Source organism: Drosophila serrata, unplaced genomic scaffold (assembly GCF_035046125.1).
Source record: "Drosophila serrata isolate PLE 108 unplaced genomic scaffold, ASM3504612v1 contig_184, whole genome shotgun sequence".
Lineage (NCBI taxonomy): Eukaryota > Metazoa > Arthropoda > Insecta > Diptera > Drosophilidae > Drosophila > Drosophila serrata.
Window position 1 is genome coordinate 2,215,132 of NW_028257082.1, and position 20,011 is coordinate 2,235,142.

A 20,011-nucleotide genomic window follows, 5' to 3' on the forward strand; every position below is an offset into this window, starting at 1 on the left:
TTCCAAAAAATTAAAATTCTTTTTTTAACTATGTTTCTTTTACTTGTATACATTTTGCAGTTTTAAATGTTTTGAAAGCTATTTAAAGGGATTTGCTTTTTTATTAGATTATGTCTGGTATAAATTAAAACACAAAGGATATGCAGGATATTATAATTTAATTAAATGTTTGCAACGTAGTAAAATATTTTGTTGATCAGCATCAACAGTCAAGTCTATATAGATAACTAAATGCAAAGATTCATTCAGATAGCTTCGAAACTGAGGGACTTGTTTTCACAAAACTTTAACTTTGAACTTTAAATATATTAAGTAATGGAAGAAGGCATTAAGACAAATACTTACATATTATATTGTATTCATTATTAATTATCGCATTATAATCTTCAAGGGTATACAAAATTCGGCGTCCGAAAATTGGTTCCTTTCTTAGTATTTCAGATTTAGCTTGAAACCGACACATGCGCAGCACTGCCTCGTATTATCGATAACAGGGATGAGCTTGCGTTGTTGTTCTTAGCTAGTGCGAAATAAATTGGAATACATTGAACCCGGCGGAAAACTGTGCAAATCCAACATGGGCATCTCGACGGCGATTCTGCGCAACCAGCTGATGGGCCTGAACAACTTCCCCGGCACGCACAAGGACCAGGCGGACAAATACCGTCAGCTCCTGAAGACGGTGCTAGCAAACACCGGCCAGGAGCTGATTGACGGCCTGCGGCTGTTTGTGGAGGCGATTGTGAACGAGCACGTTAGCTTGGTGATCTCGCGCCAGATCCTCAACGATGTGGGCGTTGAGCTTAGCAAGCTGCCCGACGACCTTTCCAAGCAGCTCTCTCACTTCACTCTGGAGAAGGTCCATCCGCGTGTGATCTCGTTCGAAGAGCAGGTGGCCGGCATCCGGTTCCACTTGGCTAATATATACGAGCGCAACCAGCAGTGGCGCGAGGCAGCCACGGTACTAGTTGGCATTCCCCTGGAAACGGGCCAGAAGCAGTATTCCGTGGAGTGCAAGCTGGGCACCTACCTAAAAATCGCCCGTCTTTACTTGGAGGACAACGACTCGGTGCAAGCCGAGCTGTTCATCAATCGGGCCTCGCTGCTGCAGGCCGAGACCAATTCCGAGGAGCTGCAAGTAGGTTACATATTTTTAGAGCTGGCCAAATAAAATCTAAACTGCTCATTATCCACCCGTTTAGGTTCTTTACAAAGTCTGCTATGCTCGTGTCCTAGATTACAGGCGCAAGTTCATCGAGGCCGCCCAGCGCTACAACGAGCTCTCCTACCGCAAGATCGTGGACCAGGGCGAGCGCATGACGGCACTGAAGAAGGCGCTCATTTGCACAGTTCTAGCCTCTGCCGGCCAGCAGCGTTCCCGCATGCTGGCCACTCTCTTCAAAGACGAGCGCTGCCAGCATCTTCCGGCCTACGGTATCCTGGAGAAGATGTACTTGGAGCGCATCATTCGGCGCTCTGAGCTTCAGGAGTTCGAGGCCCTGCTGCAGGACCACCAGAAGGCGGCAACGCCAGACGGCTCCTCGATCCTGGACCGGGCCGTCTTCGAGCACAACCTGCTGTCGGCCAGCAAGCTATACAACAACATCACCTTCGAGGAGCTGGGCGCCCTGCTGGACATACCCGCTGTGAAGGCGGAGAAGATCGCCTCCCAGATGATCACTGAGGGCCGCATGAACGGACATATTGACCAGATCTCGGGAATAGTACATTTCGAGAACCGCGAATTGCTGCCGCAGTGGGACAGACAGATACAGTCACTGTGCTATCAAGTGAATTCCATAATCGAGAAGATAAGTGTCGCCGAGCCCGATTGGCTGGATAACCTGAACTGAACCCGGCTCAGCCTTGGCTACCCCTCCATTTCTGCTCCCATCACCGTCATCACCTTCATCGTCATGAGAAAAACAAACAGCAAATAGAAGCGCAGCAAATCGGATATTAGCCGCCGCCCTGTGTCTGTGTTAGATTTCATTTTTAATTTATATAAAAATAAATGAAATTATGTACATTATCGATCCTGTGGAACCAAAAGAATACACAACAAGAGAACAAAACCTGGCCGACAATGGTTTTTTGGAAAAAATTATTGTATATATTCAGTAACTCGTATAATTCAAAAAGCTCTGTGTGTACAAAGGACGTTTGTTCTTAGATAACTAATGGAATGACTTTAGCATTCAAGGGATACATACTCGAATATATGTACACGATAAGACTACACAGTTTATCCGGGGCCAAAAATCTACACCCATTCCTACAATCCTAACTCCAATCATCATATATAACTAGATTTAGGCTAAACAAATTCAACTAAACAAAATGCACATCATGCAAGGGGGTTTGAGAAAAGGGGGAAATGGGATTAACTTAACGGGGAAAAATGAACTTAAAACCTAGCGTAGAATCATCCTTGGTTATTACTGGAGGAGGAGGTCTCCTCGTTCAGCTGCATCTGCGCCAGTGTGCGTACAACCACGCCCCGGTTCACGGGCGTCAGGCCTTGGCAGAGACCCACCACAGCGTCCAGCGCTACGTCGGGGCAGTCCTACAGAGATTGAAATGGATAAGCAACTAGATTTTCAACAGATTCGACAGCACTTACCTCGAGCATTTTCGAAATGGTGGAAATAATGGCATCTCGCCTCACAGAATTCACGTTGCGGGAAACAATGGACTCGGCATTGCTCTGCTCCTCATACCAAGCCACCATTTCCTCGTTCTTGTCCCATACATACGCCTGAAAACCAATTGTATGTTACATTTTTTCAATTATAAATATTCTTCAGTGAGTCTTACCTCTGTGGCTCCCTTCTCCTCCACCAGCCAGCGTCGCAGCATCTGCTTGGCCTGGCCAACGGACAGATTGTCCTGAGCACGCAGAATTTTCTTGATGTATGCGTCCTCCAGCAGCAGGCGTCGTAGGCGCCAGTAGAGCCAGCGGCGAGAATCACGCCAGGGCACAATCTCGCTGATGCACTCCTTCTCCAGCATTCGTTCGGGAGTATCGTGCAGGTCGGCAAAGTGAACTGCCACCGTGTGGTAGACGTGCATCAACATTGCCATGCGCGCCTTAATCTTCTCGTCCACCTGGGCAGATTTCACCTTGTCGCCAGAAGCCACTGCCTCATCGAACTCCTTCTTAAGCTGTAATTTGAAAAGTTTAATTATGAAACCTATTTGTTGTATTAGAAGTTATGTCACTACTCACCGCAATGGTGGTGGCATCCAAGCGATGTATCGTCTTAACCAGATCCTTTTCTTTGTACTTAATCTCCACAATGCCCTCCGGTTCGAGTACTCCGCCTCGAGCCTCCGGATCGGCATAGGTCTCCATATAGCGCGGGTTAATCAACGAATCGAGCACAGCCCAGGCACCACCTCGCAGCTCCGCGTTGGGCGGCAGATAGATCAGCACAGGTTTCTTGTACTCCCGCAGGCCGTCGACGATGTACGCACCGAACTTGACGATCTGCTCGTACATGTCCTTCATGCCGCCTGAGAAGCCTCGCCAGTTGGCAAAGACGATCAGCGGCAGCTCCTCCCGGCCAAAGTCCTTAATGGCCTGAGCAGTTTTGTATGAGGAATCCGGATACCACACCTGACCCGCCTGCTGCAGGGTCTTGGCCTCCGAGTCGAGATTGGCAGGATCGGCGGGCATCTCGACCTCCACCGTGCGCGTCTCCACAGCGATTACGCCAACGGGCACTCCGCCGAGACGGGCGCGTCCGGTGACCACTGTCTTGGCCCACGGTGCCATGATTTCGCTCCACGAATCCCGATCAAAGAATCCATTCTCCCAATCGTTGGCATTCGAGGGATTGACGCGGCCACCAAGCATCCACCGTGGATCATATGGCGACTTGGTGGGCATGAAGTCCACGGGTCGATCGATACGATCGTTGGGCAGAATGATGGGCAGGTCGCAGCCAATATAGGCGGGGATATATGAGAGCCAGTCAAGGATGGTGTATACACCGTCCAGATCGATGGCCTCCGTCTTGTGGGTGACACCGTTGTTGAACATGATCTGGGTGCCGCCCAATTGGTTGTTCGAAGCGTACACTTTTCGTCCAAGTAGCTGAACAGGTAACATAAGACACTCGTTATACACTGAAATAATCTGTTTTATGGTTTTAAAGTAACTTACCTTGTTAAGCGCGGCATAACCCGTGAGTATAATGTGTGAGTTGTCGATCTGGATGACACGCTGACCCAGACGCACCACATACGATCCAATACCGATGGTGCGGCAAGTCACCATAGCGATGGTTACGATCTCCTCGTAAGCCTGCGACGTCTCGCCGGCAATCAGACCAGCATACCGCAAGTTCTCTACGCCGAGACCGTCATCCTTGCCAATGATATCGGTGATCTTGTAGCGCTGCTCTCCCTCGTCCTCGATCAGAATGGCACGCACAGAGTTCAGGTTGGCGACCTGAGCGTAATCCTCGGTGGTCAGGTAGAGGTACTTGAAACCCTTATCTGGCTCCTCGGGATCCTCCCATGCAATCTTAAACATAGCCTTCACCTCCTCCGCGAGACCAATGCGAGCTCCACTGTTTACGGAGATGTAAATCTGGAGGATAATGGGGCATTAGTAAGTCTTGATTGTGGTGAAACCAAAAAAACTACCTACCCTAGGAACTTTACGTTCGCGAGCCAGCTGCGAGGCCTTAGCGAAAAGTACGTCCTCCTTGATGCCAAAGGAACCAATCAGGTAGGTTAGGTCATTGGCTATCACAATGATCTCACGCCCATTCGGATACTCGGGCGTGGCTAGGACAATGCGCCAAGCCACCATGCCGCACTGCAACGAAATTAATAATAGTTATAGAATGAAAATGACTCTTACAGGACTGACTGAAGGGTAAACTTACATTGTTTTCTCCCGGGAGGCGCTGCATCTCCACCAAACTGTCGCCCTCGAGAACCAATTCCTTGCACTCGATCAGGATCTTGTCCGGAATGCGAATATCCACTGTGGGACGTGCCTTGGAGAATTCCTTCCAGTGGCGCTCGGTCATCTGGCGGAACATGTCGGGTACATCGTACACATAAGTGGTGCCGTTTGACTGCGCCTGGAAGCGCTTCTGCTGCAGGAAGTCTTTGGTCATGTAGGGCGTCGAAATGGGGTGGCCATGCAGGGAGCCTTGCTTCTCTCCGTACGCCTTGAACTTGATCTGCAGCGAGGAAAATAAGTAAAAGGCTACAAGGAAGGAGTGTCAGAGATACTTACAATGCCAGTCTCCGGTTCCGTCTGCTCCGTGTACATGGAGATGTCCAGGAAGTAGCCCGAATCGTTGGCTATGCACAGACGTACCGCCTGTGTGGGAGACTGCGGAGACTGCCGAATAACCATCTTCAGCTCAGCCTGTAGCACGCGCAGTTTCCACAGACGCGGACCGTAACGCATGATCATCTTGGTCACGGACTCCTCGATCTTGGCAGGGTCCATGATGACGGTGGGTACAAAGTTCAGGAAAATATGGTTGCAGTCGGTGCGTTTCGCGTGCGGATGCGAGAAGGCTACCTCCAGCTCGTCCATGGCCTCCAGCAGCACACGCTCACCCTCGTTCTGCAGATATTCGAACGAGGCTTCCTTAGTGATCAGGTCCGAGTGGCGTATGATCGAGCGGATGAAGAAGCGATAGTCCGTGACCTCCTGGCCCTTCGACACCTTGGCCTTGCCGAGGTAAAGATGCATCTTTTGGTTGGCCGTGGGGAGGGCCTCCAGATCGTACGTCTTCATGCGGTTCAATTCCAGATGGAAGGCTGATGCAGGCTCCAAATGCCGGTAAATACGATCCTCCGTGAATTTGTCCCGAGCACGATATGTGAAGAACTTGGGGAATTGCCGCTTCTTCAGGGCTGCGAACGTTATCCTACGAATGCGGCGCTGGAAGAGCTCCTCGTTGTGCTCCTGGCAGTAGTTGCCGAAGATTTGCGCCATCTGCAGATCGTCCATCTCGCCCGTTTCCCTCACGGCCACGCTCACAATGTGAATGGGTTCCGTGGACTTGGCCTCCTCGGCCGCATTGGCTCGTGTCACGGGATCCGAAAGCGATACATTGATCGATGTGCTGTGCCGGCTGTCCGAGATTGAGTCAGCCGCCTCTACGGCCTCTAGCACCTTGGCATTAACCATGGCCGGCGACACAAAGTCCTCGAGCAGATCCAGGATTTCGTCTGAGTACATCTCAAAGTGCTCGAATGAGTCAAATGCTGCTATCGCGCCGGTGCGCACAAACGAGCTACCCAGAGTCTCGGCGGCCGCATGATCCAAGCCATCCGGCGACGACATCCGCGAGAACAACCTGTTGGGATGAGCGGTGGGCAGCAAGAACTGGAAGTGCACCAGCGGCAGGCCACCGGACAGCTCCAGGTGCTGGAGGCAGGTCAGCTCATACGAGGTGTAGGCTCTCCTCACATAGACCTCTAGGGCAGCATTGCACACAGCCCGGTTGGAGTGGTAGAAGAAGTCGTGCAGGATGTCGAAGATCGAGGTCTCCGACAGAATCAGGCGCTGCAGGTTCTCCGGATGGAAGTCGTGGCCGTACATGTCCACCGCCGACAAGAAGATTGACTCCATCTGGTTGTGCCGCAGCTCGTATGCCGGTTGGTGAGCAGCGATCAGTACCTGGCGGGATCGCAGTGCCACCCTCGAGTGCTCGGCTCGGTTCAGGGAGGTCAGCTCGCTCAGCGTGTTGGCCAGCTCGTCCGTCAAACCGGGTTCGTTGGCCCACAGGTGGTCGATGAGCAGCGTTACCAGCAAATTTTTCTTGGCTACCTGCGAGTGCGAGAATATCGTGTTGACCACCGTCTGCATGTCATCCTTGTTGTGCTCCCGCACCAACCCCACGCACTTGTCGTAGTGTCCGTGTTGGAACTGCGACTCCACGTCGTAGTACTGACGCAGCAGCTCGTGCACGGCGGCCTTCATCCGACCGCGGATTCCGTTGCGGTAACGCTGCACCAACTGCACAATGCTCTGGGTGGTCAGGAAGAAAACATCCCGGTCCGAACGCTTCTGCAGCGTGGCGGCATGGCTGTCGATCACGCTGGCAATCTGTTGCGAGGGGAACTGGGCCAGCACACTGGTTATGTTTCGCTCGTACAGGGTCATCAGCTTCCGGATCTTCTTCTCCACGGAGATGGGAATGCGTCCCGAAATGGAGGCGATAACTTCCTGCAGCTCCAGCAGCGGTAGCGAAGGATCCCGCAGGCTCTGCATAAACCGCTCGATAATGTCCCTCAGACGCTGGGCATTGAACGGTTCCGGAAGGCAATAGCCAGCCAGGGTGTTCTCCAGGATGCTTTTGTAGGTGTTGTGCACGCGGTTTAGCTTTTCCGGTACTGGAGCATTTTCCGGCTGCGGGAATTGACCCTTGCAGGGCTGCGCCTTGGTTACCAAAGAGGGATCATCAAGCTCCAAGTGGCCTAGCAGGGATCCGGCATCCAAAACAGCGCCTGGACGACGCACAAACGTCACCGTGCCGGCCTCCTGCGAGGTCAGAGTCATCACCATCTTCATTACCTCGATCTCAGCGTAGGCTTGGCCCTTGCCCACATGGGCGCCATCCTCCACAATCAGATTGATAAGCTTTCCGGCAGAGGGACTGCGTAGCAGCGATGGATCGTTCTCTTTCTCGAACACGCACGTCTGGTTGCCGATGACGATGCGGTAGCGGTCCACCTCCTCCTTCATATACGTGGTGTAGGAGGCACCTTCGAAGGAGATAAGCAGGCCGCCATCTGAGAGGCGGTGCACCTCGATCTCCTTGAACGAGCTATTCATTAGCAGGAAGTACGAGTTGGCGCCGCTCTTGGCCGCCTGGACCTTGTAGCGAATGCCATCGTTGATCAGTTCCACGTCCACCACGTTCGTAAGCGTGTTGGCCGCCTGGATCTGACCCTTCTCCAGTGAGGTCTGGAAGCTGGAGAAGCTTTCGGTTATGTGGCGATCGGCAATGTGCAGGGATCCGCACATGACGCCCAGCAAGATGTCCGGCTTCTCGGACTGAACGCGTTCGGCAATCAAAGCGTCCAGCCAGGCGGTGTCGATGCTGTTATCCAAAAACCGATTCGTTTCCAGCAGGGTAATCAGGTACTCAACCGTGGTACGGAAGTCTCCACGAATGGACAGCTCCTTTAGTGCTATCACCAGGTTCTCGCGTGCCTGCTGTCGGTTCTCGCCCCAGGAGAAGCAATGCCCAAACTGCGAGTCCGCGAACTCGTGCAATCCTCCGCTGGCTGCCACACTGAAGTAGCCCCAGACGTTCTTGCTGGACCGGAAGTTTAGCTCCTGCACGGTACCTGAACTGGGCTTGAAGCCCTCGTCGGGATTCTCGGAGGTGATGCGGGCAGCAATCACATGGCCGGAGGGACGTGGCTTGTTAGGCGGATTCTCAAAGTCGATGACGGAAGAGCCCCATGGAGACTCTCCGTACAGGAGTCGGATGTCCTTGAGCCGGTAAAGGGGGATACCCATGCCAATTTGCAGCTGGCAGGCGGGCAGATTCACATCAGCAACCATCTCTGTGCAAGGATGCTCCACCTGCAGACGAGGATTCAGCTCAAGGAAGAAGTAGCGACCCTCGGGATCGTACAGATACTCCACAGTGCCGGCGCTCACGTAGCCCACCATCTTGGCCAGGCGCACCGCCGCCTTCTCCATGTCCTCGAACACCTCCGGCTGTGCCACGATGGCTGGAGCTTCCTCGATAATCTTTTGATGACGACGCTGGATTGAGCAGTCACGACCGAACAAGCTAATGGCATTGCCATACTGATCCGCCAACAGCTGCACCTCCAAATGTCTGGCTCCCCTGGCCAGCTTCATAACGAAGATGGGTGAGCCGGGCACCTCCGCCTGGACTTGTCGGAACAGGGCGGGGAACTCCTCGGCGGTGTCCACACGACGAATACCCTTACCGCCACCGCCCTCGGAGGCCTTGATCATCACGGGAAAGCCTGTAAGAAAAGATGATTCATTAATATCACCTCATACATTATAGATATGTTAATCTTCTGACTGGCGAATCTACTTACCAATTTTGTTGACAGCTGCCAGGCCCTGCTCCACATTGGTCACACATCCTCGAGCGAACAGCTCACTAGATATTTTGATCTTCTTGCCGCTGTACTGGGCCTTCAGCTCCGAGCCGGACCAGGGCAGCGTGGGGATATCGGCCGTTTGGGCCACAATCGAGGAGGCCACCTTGTCGCCGAGCGCCCACATGGCACGCTCCGGAGGGCCAAGAAACACCAAACCCTCCTTGTTCAGCAGTTCCGGCAGCTTGGGGTTCTCGGAAGCATGACCCCAACCAGCCCAGACGGCCTGCAATCGGCAGAAATCAGAAAATAGGTTCACAATCAGTTTATGTTGATTCAATAAGTCAAGCCCCAAGGACACTGGAGTGGCAGTGGAAGTGGAAGTGGGACTGGGAGCGGAGTGGAGCGGTAACAATTATGGAGCTTTATGGCTGGGTAAAAATCAATTGTGACGTCATTGCCGCGGATAGCAAAACAAAATAGATAATTCACACTGGGCAACAAGGTGCCTGTCTTGCCGTTTGCTAATTAACCTCAAGCGCCCTTCTGTACCTATGTACTTATAATGGAAAGTAAACACCAAAGAGTGAATTTCCACTACGATGTAAGTGTTTTAAATGCTCAGGTTGTTATGGGGGGGGGAAATTAGCAAGGGTGAAAAATAACTTGATTAAAGAGTATAGATTACAGGTATGTATATAGGGTTTTGTTATGAAAACAATACTTGAATGACTATTCATATAAATCTTGATTTATAATTTTTACCTTTCTTAAGATTGCTACTTGGAAAAGGCCCTTACAAAGTCTATAGAAATACAATTTGATTTCTTAAAAATATAAGAGGTCTCAAGTGCTTTAAAGTATTTATAGTACATTATTTATTAAAAACGTTAAAGAGACTTCGTAAAACGAAATTGATTTTCATAGAGATATTTGTCCATATACATTATTTAGAAAGGCTGAGTGTCATTTACTAGTAAACAATTGGCTACAAAGAACAAATATTATAAAGAAACTTTGTAGCTTTCAGGTGTAAAATTTTAAGTTTAATGTTAACTTTTGTATGTGCCAATCGACACGTAAAATCATTAAAAAGTGTAAAAGTAAGGACCATGAAAAAAAAAAAACATTAAAATTGCTTACGAGTGTTGCTGTTAGTACATTCAGATAAAGTGAGCGATAGCAGATATATATACCTATATATTACATACAAACGATATGCACTTTGGAAAATTAGGCAGGGCAGACTCAGACCAATCTTTGTACAGAGTGTCATAGTGTCATAAATAACCAGGCCCTAGACTATTTCGCACTCTTTGTTGCCCAGTGTTGCCAACACAACCACAGACGAGCACAAATAGGGGTTCTCCATTGGTATGCCTCGTTGCGATCGCTTGACTTTGACAGTGTGCAAATACAAATCGTATGATGAGCGACCGGGGTGGATAGAGGTGGAACCTGCCGAACTAAATAGACACCGACCAACCACTATGGCAACCTGGCCCCCAGATTCCAGATTCCGGACTCACCTGCACTTGAGTGCGGAGTGCAATATCCACAATGAGCTCAACGTTGGCATAGTTGTTGTTGTTAGAACCGCCGGGCACGGGTACATAATGATCGGCCATCTTGATGTACTCGGCATTCGCCTTCAGATCCTCGGGCGTGACCATCACCACAAAGCGCACGGCTCGCTCGTTCTTGAACATCTCGTAGGACCAGCGTCGGATGGAGCGCATGCACTTGACCGCCGCAATGCCATTGTTGGCAATCAGGACGCGGTTAATCACCCGGGTGCCCCCGAAGCGCTTCACAAACTCCTCGGTGGTGGCGATGTGAAAGTCGCGGTCCTGATTGCGATCCTGGCCCAGGCCAGTGCCTCGCGACATGCTAGGCCTGGAAAATAACAAATGGAATTCATTAATTAATATTAAGACTTTAGTGCATTTTTAGAGTAAAATAAATATTCAGTTATTTCAGAAAATTAATAATGCTTTACTACTGGCACTTAAAAAAACGATAATTTAAAAAGGTTTAATAGTTTAGAAACCATAAAATTAACTCTGAGAAGTCCCAGGTTGTGCTGATCAGTGTAAATAATGGCGTGATGCGACAGGTGGAGAGGAAAGCGAGGGGCGGGCAATGAGCTTGAAGATTTGACAAAACCGGTTTCCGATCTCTCTCCCTCCGATTAAGAGTTCTTGCAAATAATTCTCCATTGTTTACAACATGTCAACGAATCTCGTATTGCAATAAGAACATATTATAACCGTTCGTATCTAATAAATACAAGGGGTTAGGGGCGATTTACTTTAGGGTTCCCACCGGGGGTCCGGGCACGGTGAGCAGCGATGACGACAACGACGCCTGGCTGCTGTTGATGTTGGCACTGTGATTGCTGATGCTGGCAGTCATCTCGCCGTTGTTATTGGCCTCATCCTGGCCACAATCGACGGCCACAAAGTGGGGTATTACCGGATCCGATGTAGATCCCGTTCCCGCTCCCGATCCCGTTCCGGATGCCGTGGCATTATCCTCACCGGACTCAACAAGTACGAAACGCTTGCTGGCGCGACGCTTCAACATTCTAATTAGCTCCACGAGGGCCAATAGCATCCAAGGGGCAAAGTCAAGGCGGGGAATGATATCGGATCGTAACGGATCGTATCTGTGACTATCTCCGTATCTGTAGCGTGGGGGATCGTCTCCTGGCAATTATGCAAGTGTGACTAATAAGCGGGGCCGCCGCACTCACAATATTTTAATGCCACACTGCACCACTTTCACCGCGCTCGGCGCTCGCTGGCCGAAAAAAATACAAAAATCAATGTCGAACGATGTCCGCACACGCGAGAAACTTATTTGGGCAGCGGGTCTGGGGGCTTCTGGCTTCGTACTTCTGGGGGGATATCACGGAATGCGGAATGCGGACCGACGGAGCCGACGATTGCCTGGGAACTGAACCTCGGAGCGGGCCAAAAACACGCTTGGTGTTGGCCACCATCGCTCATACGCCGCATGGTACGGAGAAACGGAGAGACAGACAGAGAGAGTGAGAGAGAGTCGCTGGCGAAACAAGTTTTGACACATTATGAATGAAAACAAAGTGCGGCGTCCACACCGACACTCTCTCCACGTCTCTCCGGTGGCTTCTCTGTATGTTTGCGCAGAGCGCGAAAAAATTCTCGGAAAGCTGGGACTGGCTCTCACTCGCACACATGGCCAAGAGCTTTGCGCTGTCTCTGTTCCCTAAACTCACGCGATTTGTTTGGCGGCAACGGGCGTTGTTTGTCTGTGACGTAGTCACCTGTTCATTGTTTTGCCAGCGCTACACAGGCAGAAAAAGTGATCAGATAGAGCTGCTACTATTAGATGTTAAAGCTATTCAAATTGAATGAATTGAACTATTATTATTAATTATTATCTTCAAAGAAGTGTTACCTAAGTCATTGCCTCGCGTGCCAGCAAATTGCTCTGCTCGGTCTAACACCGATTGTGTAAATTATTATTTAGGAAACATTGAATATTAATTTTGGCTATAATTTATCAAAAGGTAAACAATTATAGAAATATTTACAAATGCTTTTATGCCACTTTAGATTTGACTTTTTATAAAGAATGCTTTAAATTACACAAAGATCTTTTATCTAAGACATTCAGCAAGCTTATACATAAAGTATGCTTTAGTTTAGAGTAAAGAAACCTCATCAGTACCAACCTATCGAGTGGAATTAGTTCCTCGAGATCTTTTGTATGCTCACCTCAATCGCTTGCGACGCTCCGAAATATCGCCATTCTGCCGAATGTCGCTCTGCATCTTCTGGGGGAACTCGTCGCAGGCCTCGCCCGCCTCGGCAGCCTTCTCGTCGATCTCATCACCCACCTGTTGAACGTAATAGAGATTTGAGAATCACAATATGCTCTTAGTATATGGTATATATGGGTTGACATTACCAGGAAGCTGGGCCGCTCGCCCTCGGCGTTTTGGGTTGCCGTCTCATTCGACGTCGCCTCATTTGCTTCGCTCATCTTGCTTATGTTTATGTCAAAGCTATTGTTGTTCTTGTTGCAAAGGTTGTTGTTATTGTTCTGATGGCAGGTGATGCGGATGTTGTCGGTATTGAGATCGGTCAATACGTTATCCTTAAGCTGAACGCAGAGTTCCTCCACCTCTGACTTGAGACTCTCGCTAGAAAACTTGACCTTCTTGATGCCGCCAACCTTGGTGTACCGCTTGTCTCCCGCTTTTATTGCCGACGGTGCTGTGGGTGCGGATGTTGCTCCTCCTGCCTCTAAGGAACTGGATTTTGTTGTTGTTGTTGTCGTTGCTGTAGCTGCAATCACGCTGGAGCTGTCTGTAATTATAGATTCGCAATAATACACAAGTTAATCACAGGTTAATCTCAAGTGTGAGCTATACTCTAATTCAATTGGGTTATCAGCTAGGTGTGTGCGATTTTTGTGTGCCCTTCAAGTGTTTTTCGAGTGTGTGTGTTGCGATTTAACAAAGTTGTGGGATTCTTACGATTGCTGGGACCGCTGTCTCTGTCGCTAGCTGCTGCTGCTGTGGCTGTGCCAGTGCCTGTGCCTGTGCCTGCCGATGGGACGACGACGGGCTTCAATCTTTTCTGGCCGCGGCCAAAGATCAATGTCAAGAGGAATGCGAGAAAAGCAGCCAGAGTGGTGCCGAATAGTGGGATCAACATCGGCTATGTCCAAAAAGCTGCTTTAAATCGATGAATTCAAATCGGATTAGATAATCTTGCAGCCTTTATGCCTGTCTGTCGTCCGTCTGACTTTAAATATATTACATTAGCGGAGCAGTGAAAGCACAACTCTACGGACGGACGCAGGCATCGGTTTGGTTTCGTTTCGTTTTGGGCATTTTTCAAGTTCAAAAACCTTGCCACGAATTTGTGGGCCAAATCGGCGAAACAAAACAAAATCAAAATGCTAATCTATGCATAAACTAGTTGGCCAGAGATACAATTAAGAAATCCAAAAATAAAACGTTGCCAGGTCAATGAAGCAAGGGAGATAAGAAGCAATAATAATAAAGAAACCGAGATACTCTAACTAAAGTGCAAAATTTGCGAAAATAAATTTATACTGATAAAACAAAACATAATGGAATGAATACACTTCATTATTTTCATATTAAAGCTTTTATCTAAAAGGTGATTATTATATTATATTAGTTTATTATAATCAATAGCAGTTCACTAAGGTGACCTAAACTTAGATTCAAATCGAACAAGTACTATATAGCAAATATTCAAAGAATGCATAACACTATACAAAAATACAGAAGCTTAAAGTGTTTCCGGCTGGGTCAAAAGCCAGAGAATTGCTCGCTAATGATCGGCCCAAGTTTCAACTAATAATACCCTTTAGGCAGAGTGACGATACAACTTGAAACTATGAAAATGTTTTTCGGTTATTGGGGGTACAATGTGCAGCGCATTTAAATTTTAAAACAAAACGCAGACGAGTGGGAAAGGAAAATGAAAAAATACAAGCTGACAGAAGACAGCAAAAAACCCCCAGCTGGTATGTGGAAATGCAAATTGGCTACGCCAGTAGTAGAAGAGGTCAATGATTTGGCATTACAATATGTAAGTGTGCCAGCAGAGGAGGCTTCGAAAGGCACGGAAGGGCGAATTAGAGACTAGGGGAATCGATCTCGAAGTGTTATGTAACACCTGGACTGGCGCTTAACACGGAAATCCCGTCACGATCTAGGATTCCGTATGGAATTCGATCTAACAGGTGCACGGCCTGAAAACGCTCTATAAACACACCTCTAGCCAACTGGAGTCGTATGTTTTTCTATGACCAACGATCTGATACGATAAGAACCACCACTCGCATCTGTTTCGCCTTACTCAATACCCGAAAGTACTGAAAAGCTTACTCTAACTGCCCGATTATCTTTGGGAACAACACTTCACGGGGCCTTGACTGGATTTTATAGTTAGACACGCCCTAAATTAGTGTCGTTTTAGTTAAGGTTTACGTTTATGTTTGATCTCGCTTTACCACTCTGCGTGTGCCTCTGTGTCTAGTTTCTTATTTTCGTGGACGAGGTCGGATCGGATTCAACTTCCTAGACTGGTTCCGCACGATTGCTAGGTGGCTTCTGCAGTGACCGACGCTTGGAACTCAACTGGGCCATGCTCGGCCAGCAAGCACTATCGATGCCTGGACGTCGTCGTCGCCGGCGGAGCGCCGACTTCGCCGTCGTCACTATCAATATCAACTATAGCTACATACATATGCATATATGGTAGCTGTGACCAGGGCTCTGGGCCTCGTGTGAGTGTGTACCGTGGTGCGTGTACAGGTTGTTGCGCTCGTATGTTAATCGACGGCGGGTCTCGCGGGTCGCCAAGCCAATTGTTGTTGCAGGTGCCGCCGAGTACACGGTAATAATACATGTACAATTGAACCTCACTAATACGAACAACTCGAATTAAGCTGGGAAATCTCTGAGGGATCTCAAAACATTAAAGTATAGTAATGCTTGTGTCACGGTCGCATCAACTGGAATATATAATACAAAGATTTTATTTTGTTATTGCGGAGATTTTTGAAAGTGATCTTACAGCATGTTGAAAAAAACAGATAAATGTTTGATGACCTATGATCAAATGTAAATCTTCTTATAGAAAGCTGTAGTTTTGGAGAGTAACCTGGAGTCTATATGTAAGAATTCATCAGGACACGTTAAATTCTTAGATAGGATCCTATGGATACTGATCGGGATCTTTTAAAACAACTTTCTAAAAAAGTGAGTTAGTAAAATAGTTTCTAACAGAATGTTTACGAAAAAAATGTGTATTCAAAATATGACTATATTTGATTTAAAAATAGCTTATTATGAGGTTTCACTGTTGCCTATAAGGCCCATTCTTGTTGCTAATTGATAACAGAGCTTGCAGTTGCGATAACACTGATAAATCGATGGCGATCAGCTGTTGACAACCGGCCTGGCATCAGTGTGTCTCCCCCACTTCCGATCTCTATCTCTCTCTCTCTGTCTCCTCTCCCTCTCTCTCTCTCTTGTGGTGGCTCTCTCTTAACTGTATCTGTGCCATTGTGGGAGCTTTCAATGTCAAGGTCGCTGCTGCCGTTGTTATTGTTGCTGTTTCACCTGGATTTAATCTGGCAGTTGACCCAACCGCTGACGGTAATGCACTCCAGGCACAAAAAAAAAAAAAAAAAACAATAACAACAACAATGATAATTTCTCAATTTGCTGTCGTAAGTGGCAAGCGATGCTGATTAGGGTTAAATGGGCAGCGAAAAAGGCCTGAAATTGATTAAAGCAGCGATGCACTTGAAACGGTATAATGAATAACGGGATCCAGTCAGCGCTGCCACGAGCAGAACACGCGAATCCCGCTGATTTGTTTTCATTTTTTCCATCCGCCAATCCCAGAGGCATCAGCAGAGGTTTTTTAAAAGTCATAAAAGAAATTCCCGCCGCGCCGCCCGGCTTTAATCTCAGATAGCCGTGGAAGTCGACTGAAAAATCTTCCGATTTTGGCATTGGCCTTGGCGACCGATTATGATTAATACTTAAAAGTGAGGGTGACGGGAGGGACGGGACGGGACAGGTCCCGCCGAATCTTTCACGGACATCTTATCGCACGGAAACTTTTTGTGTGTTCGCTCCTCGATTTGGCACGAATTATTCATGTTTGGCGCGTGGCCAGTCAGAATCAGGCGTCTACTGATATCGGTTCCAAATAATAACAATAGAACCGAAAGTTGGTCGCGTGTGAGACGCCTGATTTCGATGGGCTTATCTCAGGGATTTCTACACGGGCAAAAACAGGCTTCTCTGGCAGGTGGTTCTATAAAAAGAACTAAGGCAATATAGTATCTAGTAATTTTAAATTCGAAAGGGAATGTAAAGTAACCTGTTTCCGGGATTTATACACAAACGAAAATAGAAGACTACTTGGCAAGAGGTTCTATAAAAGTATCTTTAAGATTTTAGCACAGAAAAAAATTAGAATCCATTTGGGTTTAAAGCAAAATTTTAAATTCAACAAGTAATTAAGTTAAAACCACAAATTCATATAACAAATCAGTGGAAGAGAGATTTACATAGAGGATAACTAACTAATTTTTAAAAGAATAAATATGGAGATATGGAACTATATTCGGAGAGTTACCAAAAAATTATTTTACTTTTAATTATGGCTTCAAAATTAATGAAGTGAGAGAATATTAATATTAATATTTCCTTTTTAATACAATTTTATATTTTAAAAAGTAAGATTGTTCAAGAACTATTTTAATTAAATACAGAAATGAAAGGTATTTTTCTGTTTTCACTTTACTAAGGTTCAACAAGTTAAAATAAAAATGTAAACAAATATTTCGAGTATTACGAAATATATGCGGTCTAATCTGCAAAAGACGTTTTCTTTCTGTGGACTCTTTCTCTAGAGATTCACATCTTCAATTTATTTATTATTAGGTAATTGATGCCGGCTGACTCACACACACACTAGCAGATATGCTGCTGACTCGCCCACACACACACACACACGCATATACATACGTCACGGGCATCGCGCGATGTGTAAAATCCAATAGGAATCAAGGTCAGTAACGAGTGAGAGAGGAATTGCGAGAGAAATCCCGTGGTAAAGAGCGCGAAAGGAAGGCGAGCATATTGAACATGAAAAAAATATGCTGCCCGTTGCACTTTGATGTGGGATTCCGCCCTTTAGCCAAATATTCAAATGATAAACAAACACGGGTCCCGATCTATGCTGTAGGCAGCGCGATTAGCGAGGTGAATAACCCCGCTCATTTGCATACATGCGAATCAGGCTGTAATTAGCCGTTCGGCGCTTAGATTACCGCACTTACTCTTCTCCATCGTATTGCGCTTCGCACGTTTCTTTCTGTTGGCAATTTTGTTGTGTGTAACTGTTCTTTTTCCGGGTGCAAAACTCTCTCCTTTCACTGTCACTGCTTTTTGGGCTTTGATTTCACGATTCGCGGATTTCAGGGAATCCCCAGGCACGATGCTAGGTATGTTCGACCGTTCCAATTACCGCGACACCCGCAAATTATCACACAAAATAGTTTATTTTCGCGTTTCAAGACGTTGAAATTAGAAATGGCTCATCAGTGTGACCGTTTCTGTCTTCGTCTACAAAGCGTTAGTGTCATGTCTAGTTGCCCTAAAAATTATATTTGGCCACACTTGTTGTGCGCGGGAAATCAGTTCTCTGTGATTTGAGGTGTTTTATTGCTTTGCTGTGTATGGGAAATAAAAAACCTCATCTATGATATAAAAGTATAACCGAAAAAGTTCGAACGATGTCATTAGCAATACGCGCCCTTGACAAATGTTCTCTCTCAGAACAGCTTTTATCATTAGGAAAATACTAAAATACCGAATAATTCTTAGCGGCAATCAACAGCTGTTCTGTCCGCCTTACCCAACACTAAGTTTGCGGGACGGCATTTCGGCGCGTGCATTTTATAAACATTTGGCAAATAAACAAGGATTTTGAGAATGTTTGACGTGGAACCGATAATAGCAGATCACAAGGACGTGATACATGATGTGGTGTTCGATTACTACGGCCGTCGCATGGCTACCTGCTCTAGCGACCAGACAGTGAAGGTGATACCGGTGCTTCCTTGTGGTAAACAACAAGTTTGATTCGGATTTTATGCGCACAGATTTGGGACGAGGACGGGCAGGGCAAGTGGAGCGTGACCAGCAGCTGGAAGGCCCACTCCGGCTCCATTTGGCGCGTGTCCTGGGCACATCCAGAGTTCGGTCAGGTGGTGGCCACATGCTCATTTGATCGCACCGCCTCTGTCTGGGAGGAGGTGATTGGTGAGAAGGTATCATCGACCAATGCTCCCACACGCCGCTGGGTTCGTCGCACCACGCTCGTGGACTCGCGCACCAGCGTTACTGACGTGGAGTTTGCTCCAAAGTACCTAGGACTGCTACTGGCAACCGCCTCTGCGGATGGCATCATCCGTATTTACGAGGCACCGGACATCATGAACCTCTCGCAGTGGCCCGTGCAGCACGAGATCGCAAATAAACTGCCGCTGAGCTGTCTCTCGTGGAACACCTCCACCTACATGGTCACTCAGCTGCTGGCGGTAAGGAATATTTATTAACTTTTATTGAGACGTCTGTTAAACTTAATTTGTTTTGCAGGCGGGCAGCGATGAGGCGGCCACGCCTACTGGTAAGGTTTTCTTATTTGCCTACAGCGAGAATGCCCGCAAGTGTGTGAAAATTGAGACTGTGAATGATATAACCGATCCAGTCACTGATGTGGCCTTCGCCCCGAACGCTGGTCGCACCTTCCACATGCTGGCCGTGGCCAGCAAGGATCTCTACATTGTTAATCTGCGTGGTGTAACGTAAGGGCAAGATAAGTTTTTAAAATTATCTGATGGTTAACGATTCTTGGCCCTTCTAGGGACGCTACTGGCAACTCGAAGCTGGACATTCAGACCGTCAAGTTCAGCGAGCACAACTGCCCCGTGTGGCGCGTATGCTGGAATATGTTGGCCACAATGCTAATTTCTACAGGTGACGACGGCTGCGTTCGCCTGTGGCGAATGAACTACAACAAGCAATGGCGTTGCGCCGCCGTGCTAAAGGCGGAGGGCAGCGGACCCACATACGAACCAGCCCCGCCCACTCCAACATTGGCAACAACAGCCTCAGCCACGGCCAAGTTCTACAAAAAGGGCACCATTGGCAACCAGGTGCCGTGGCACTGATTTTGAAGTTAATCGTTAGAGTTCCAAATAAATGCCTAAGTTGAAAGTCGTCTGGTTGATTTAAACGAGTAGTAATGGAACTGAACATGCTGAACGACATGCTTTTGTGTTTGCCAAAGGGATTAAAGCAAGGTAAAATGTTTTTAATTCACCA

At 47.8% G+C, this 20,011-nt stretch overlaps 3 protein-coding genes across 14 annotated transcripts; 2 read left to right on the plus strand and 1 right to left on the minus strand.

Moving 5' to 3' along the window:
• Positions 1–434: 434 nt before the first annotated feature.
• On the plus strand, positions 435–2,075 carry CSN4 (COP9 signalosome subunit 4). Its single transcript, XM_020951161.2, has 2 exons — positions 435–1,138; positions 1,203–2,075. Exons 1-2 carry the CDS (start codon positions 578–580, stop codon positions 1,851–1,853), a joined length of 1,212 nt encoding a protein of 403 aa, XP_020806820.1. The 5' UTR covers positions 435–577; the 3' UTR covers positions 1,854–2,075.
• On the minus strand, positions 1,977–18,229 carry ACC (acetyl-CoA carboxylase). 10 transcript variants are annotated; one of them, XM_086827965.1, is made up of 15 exons: positions 15,112–15,615; positions 14,987–15,057; positions 13,598–13,795; positions 13,027–13,427; positions 12,834–12,955; positions 10,602–10,968; positions 9,070–9,358; positions 5,258–8,991; positions 4,899–5,201; positions 4,658–4,828; positions 4,169–4,597; positions 3,230–4,099; positions 2,818–3,165; positions 2,624–2,758; positions 1,977–2,566 (listed from the first exon to the last, which is right to left on the minus strand). In XM_086827965.1, exons 3-15 carry the CDS (start codon positions 13,776–13,778, stop codon positions 2,426–2,428), a joined length of 7,491 nt encoding a protein of 2,496 aa, XP_086684091.1. In that variant the 5' UTR covers positions 13,779–13,795; positions 14,987–15,057; positions 15,112–15,615; the 3' UTR covers positions 1,977–2,425. The 10 variants fall into 10 exon arrangements, with proteins under 10 accessions (XP_086684091.1, XP_086684090.1, XP_086684089.1 ...); XM_086827964.1 differs by having other exon boundaries at positions 14,874–15,057; XM_086827963.1 differs by lacking the exons at positions 14,987–15,057; positions 15,112–15,615 and adding an exon at positions 17,962–18,215.
• On the plus strand, positions 15,578–19,903 carry Nup44A (nuclear pore complex protein Nup44A). Of its 3 annotated transcripts, none has more exons than XM_086827970.1 (5): positions 15,578–15,862; positions 18,509–18,727; positions 18,787–19,224; positions 19,283–19,491; positions 19,551–19,903. In XM_086827970.1, the coding sequence occupies exons 2-5, from the start codon at positions 18,617–18,619 to the stop codon at positions 19,855–19,857; spliced, it is 1,065 nt and encodes a 354-aa protein (XP_086684096.1). In that variant the 5' UTR covers positions 15,578–15,862; positions 18,509–18,616; the 3' UTR covers positions 19,858–19,903. The 3 variants fall into 3 exon arrangements, with proteins under 3 accessions (XP_086684096.1, XP_086684097.1, XP_020806821.1); XM_086827971.1 differs by lacking the exon at positions 15,578–15,862 and adding an exon at positions 17,954–18,126; XM_020951162.2 differs by lacking the exon at positions 15,578–15,862 and adding an exon at positions 17,988–18,126 and having other exon boundaries at positions 18,522–18,727.
• Positions 19,904–20,011: the final 108 nt, after the last annotated feature.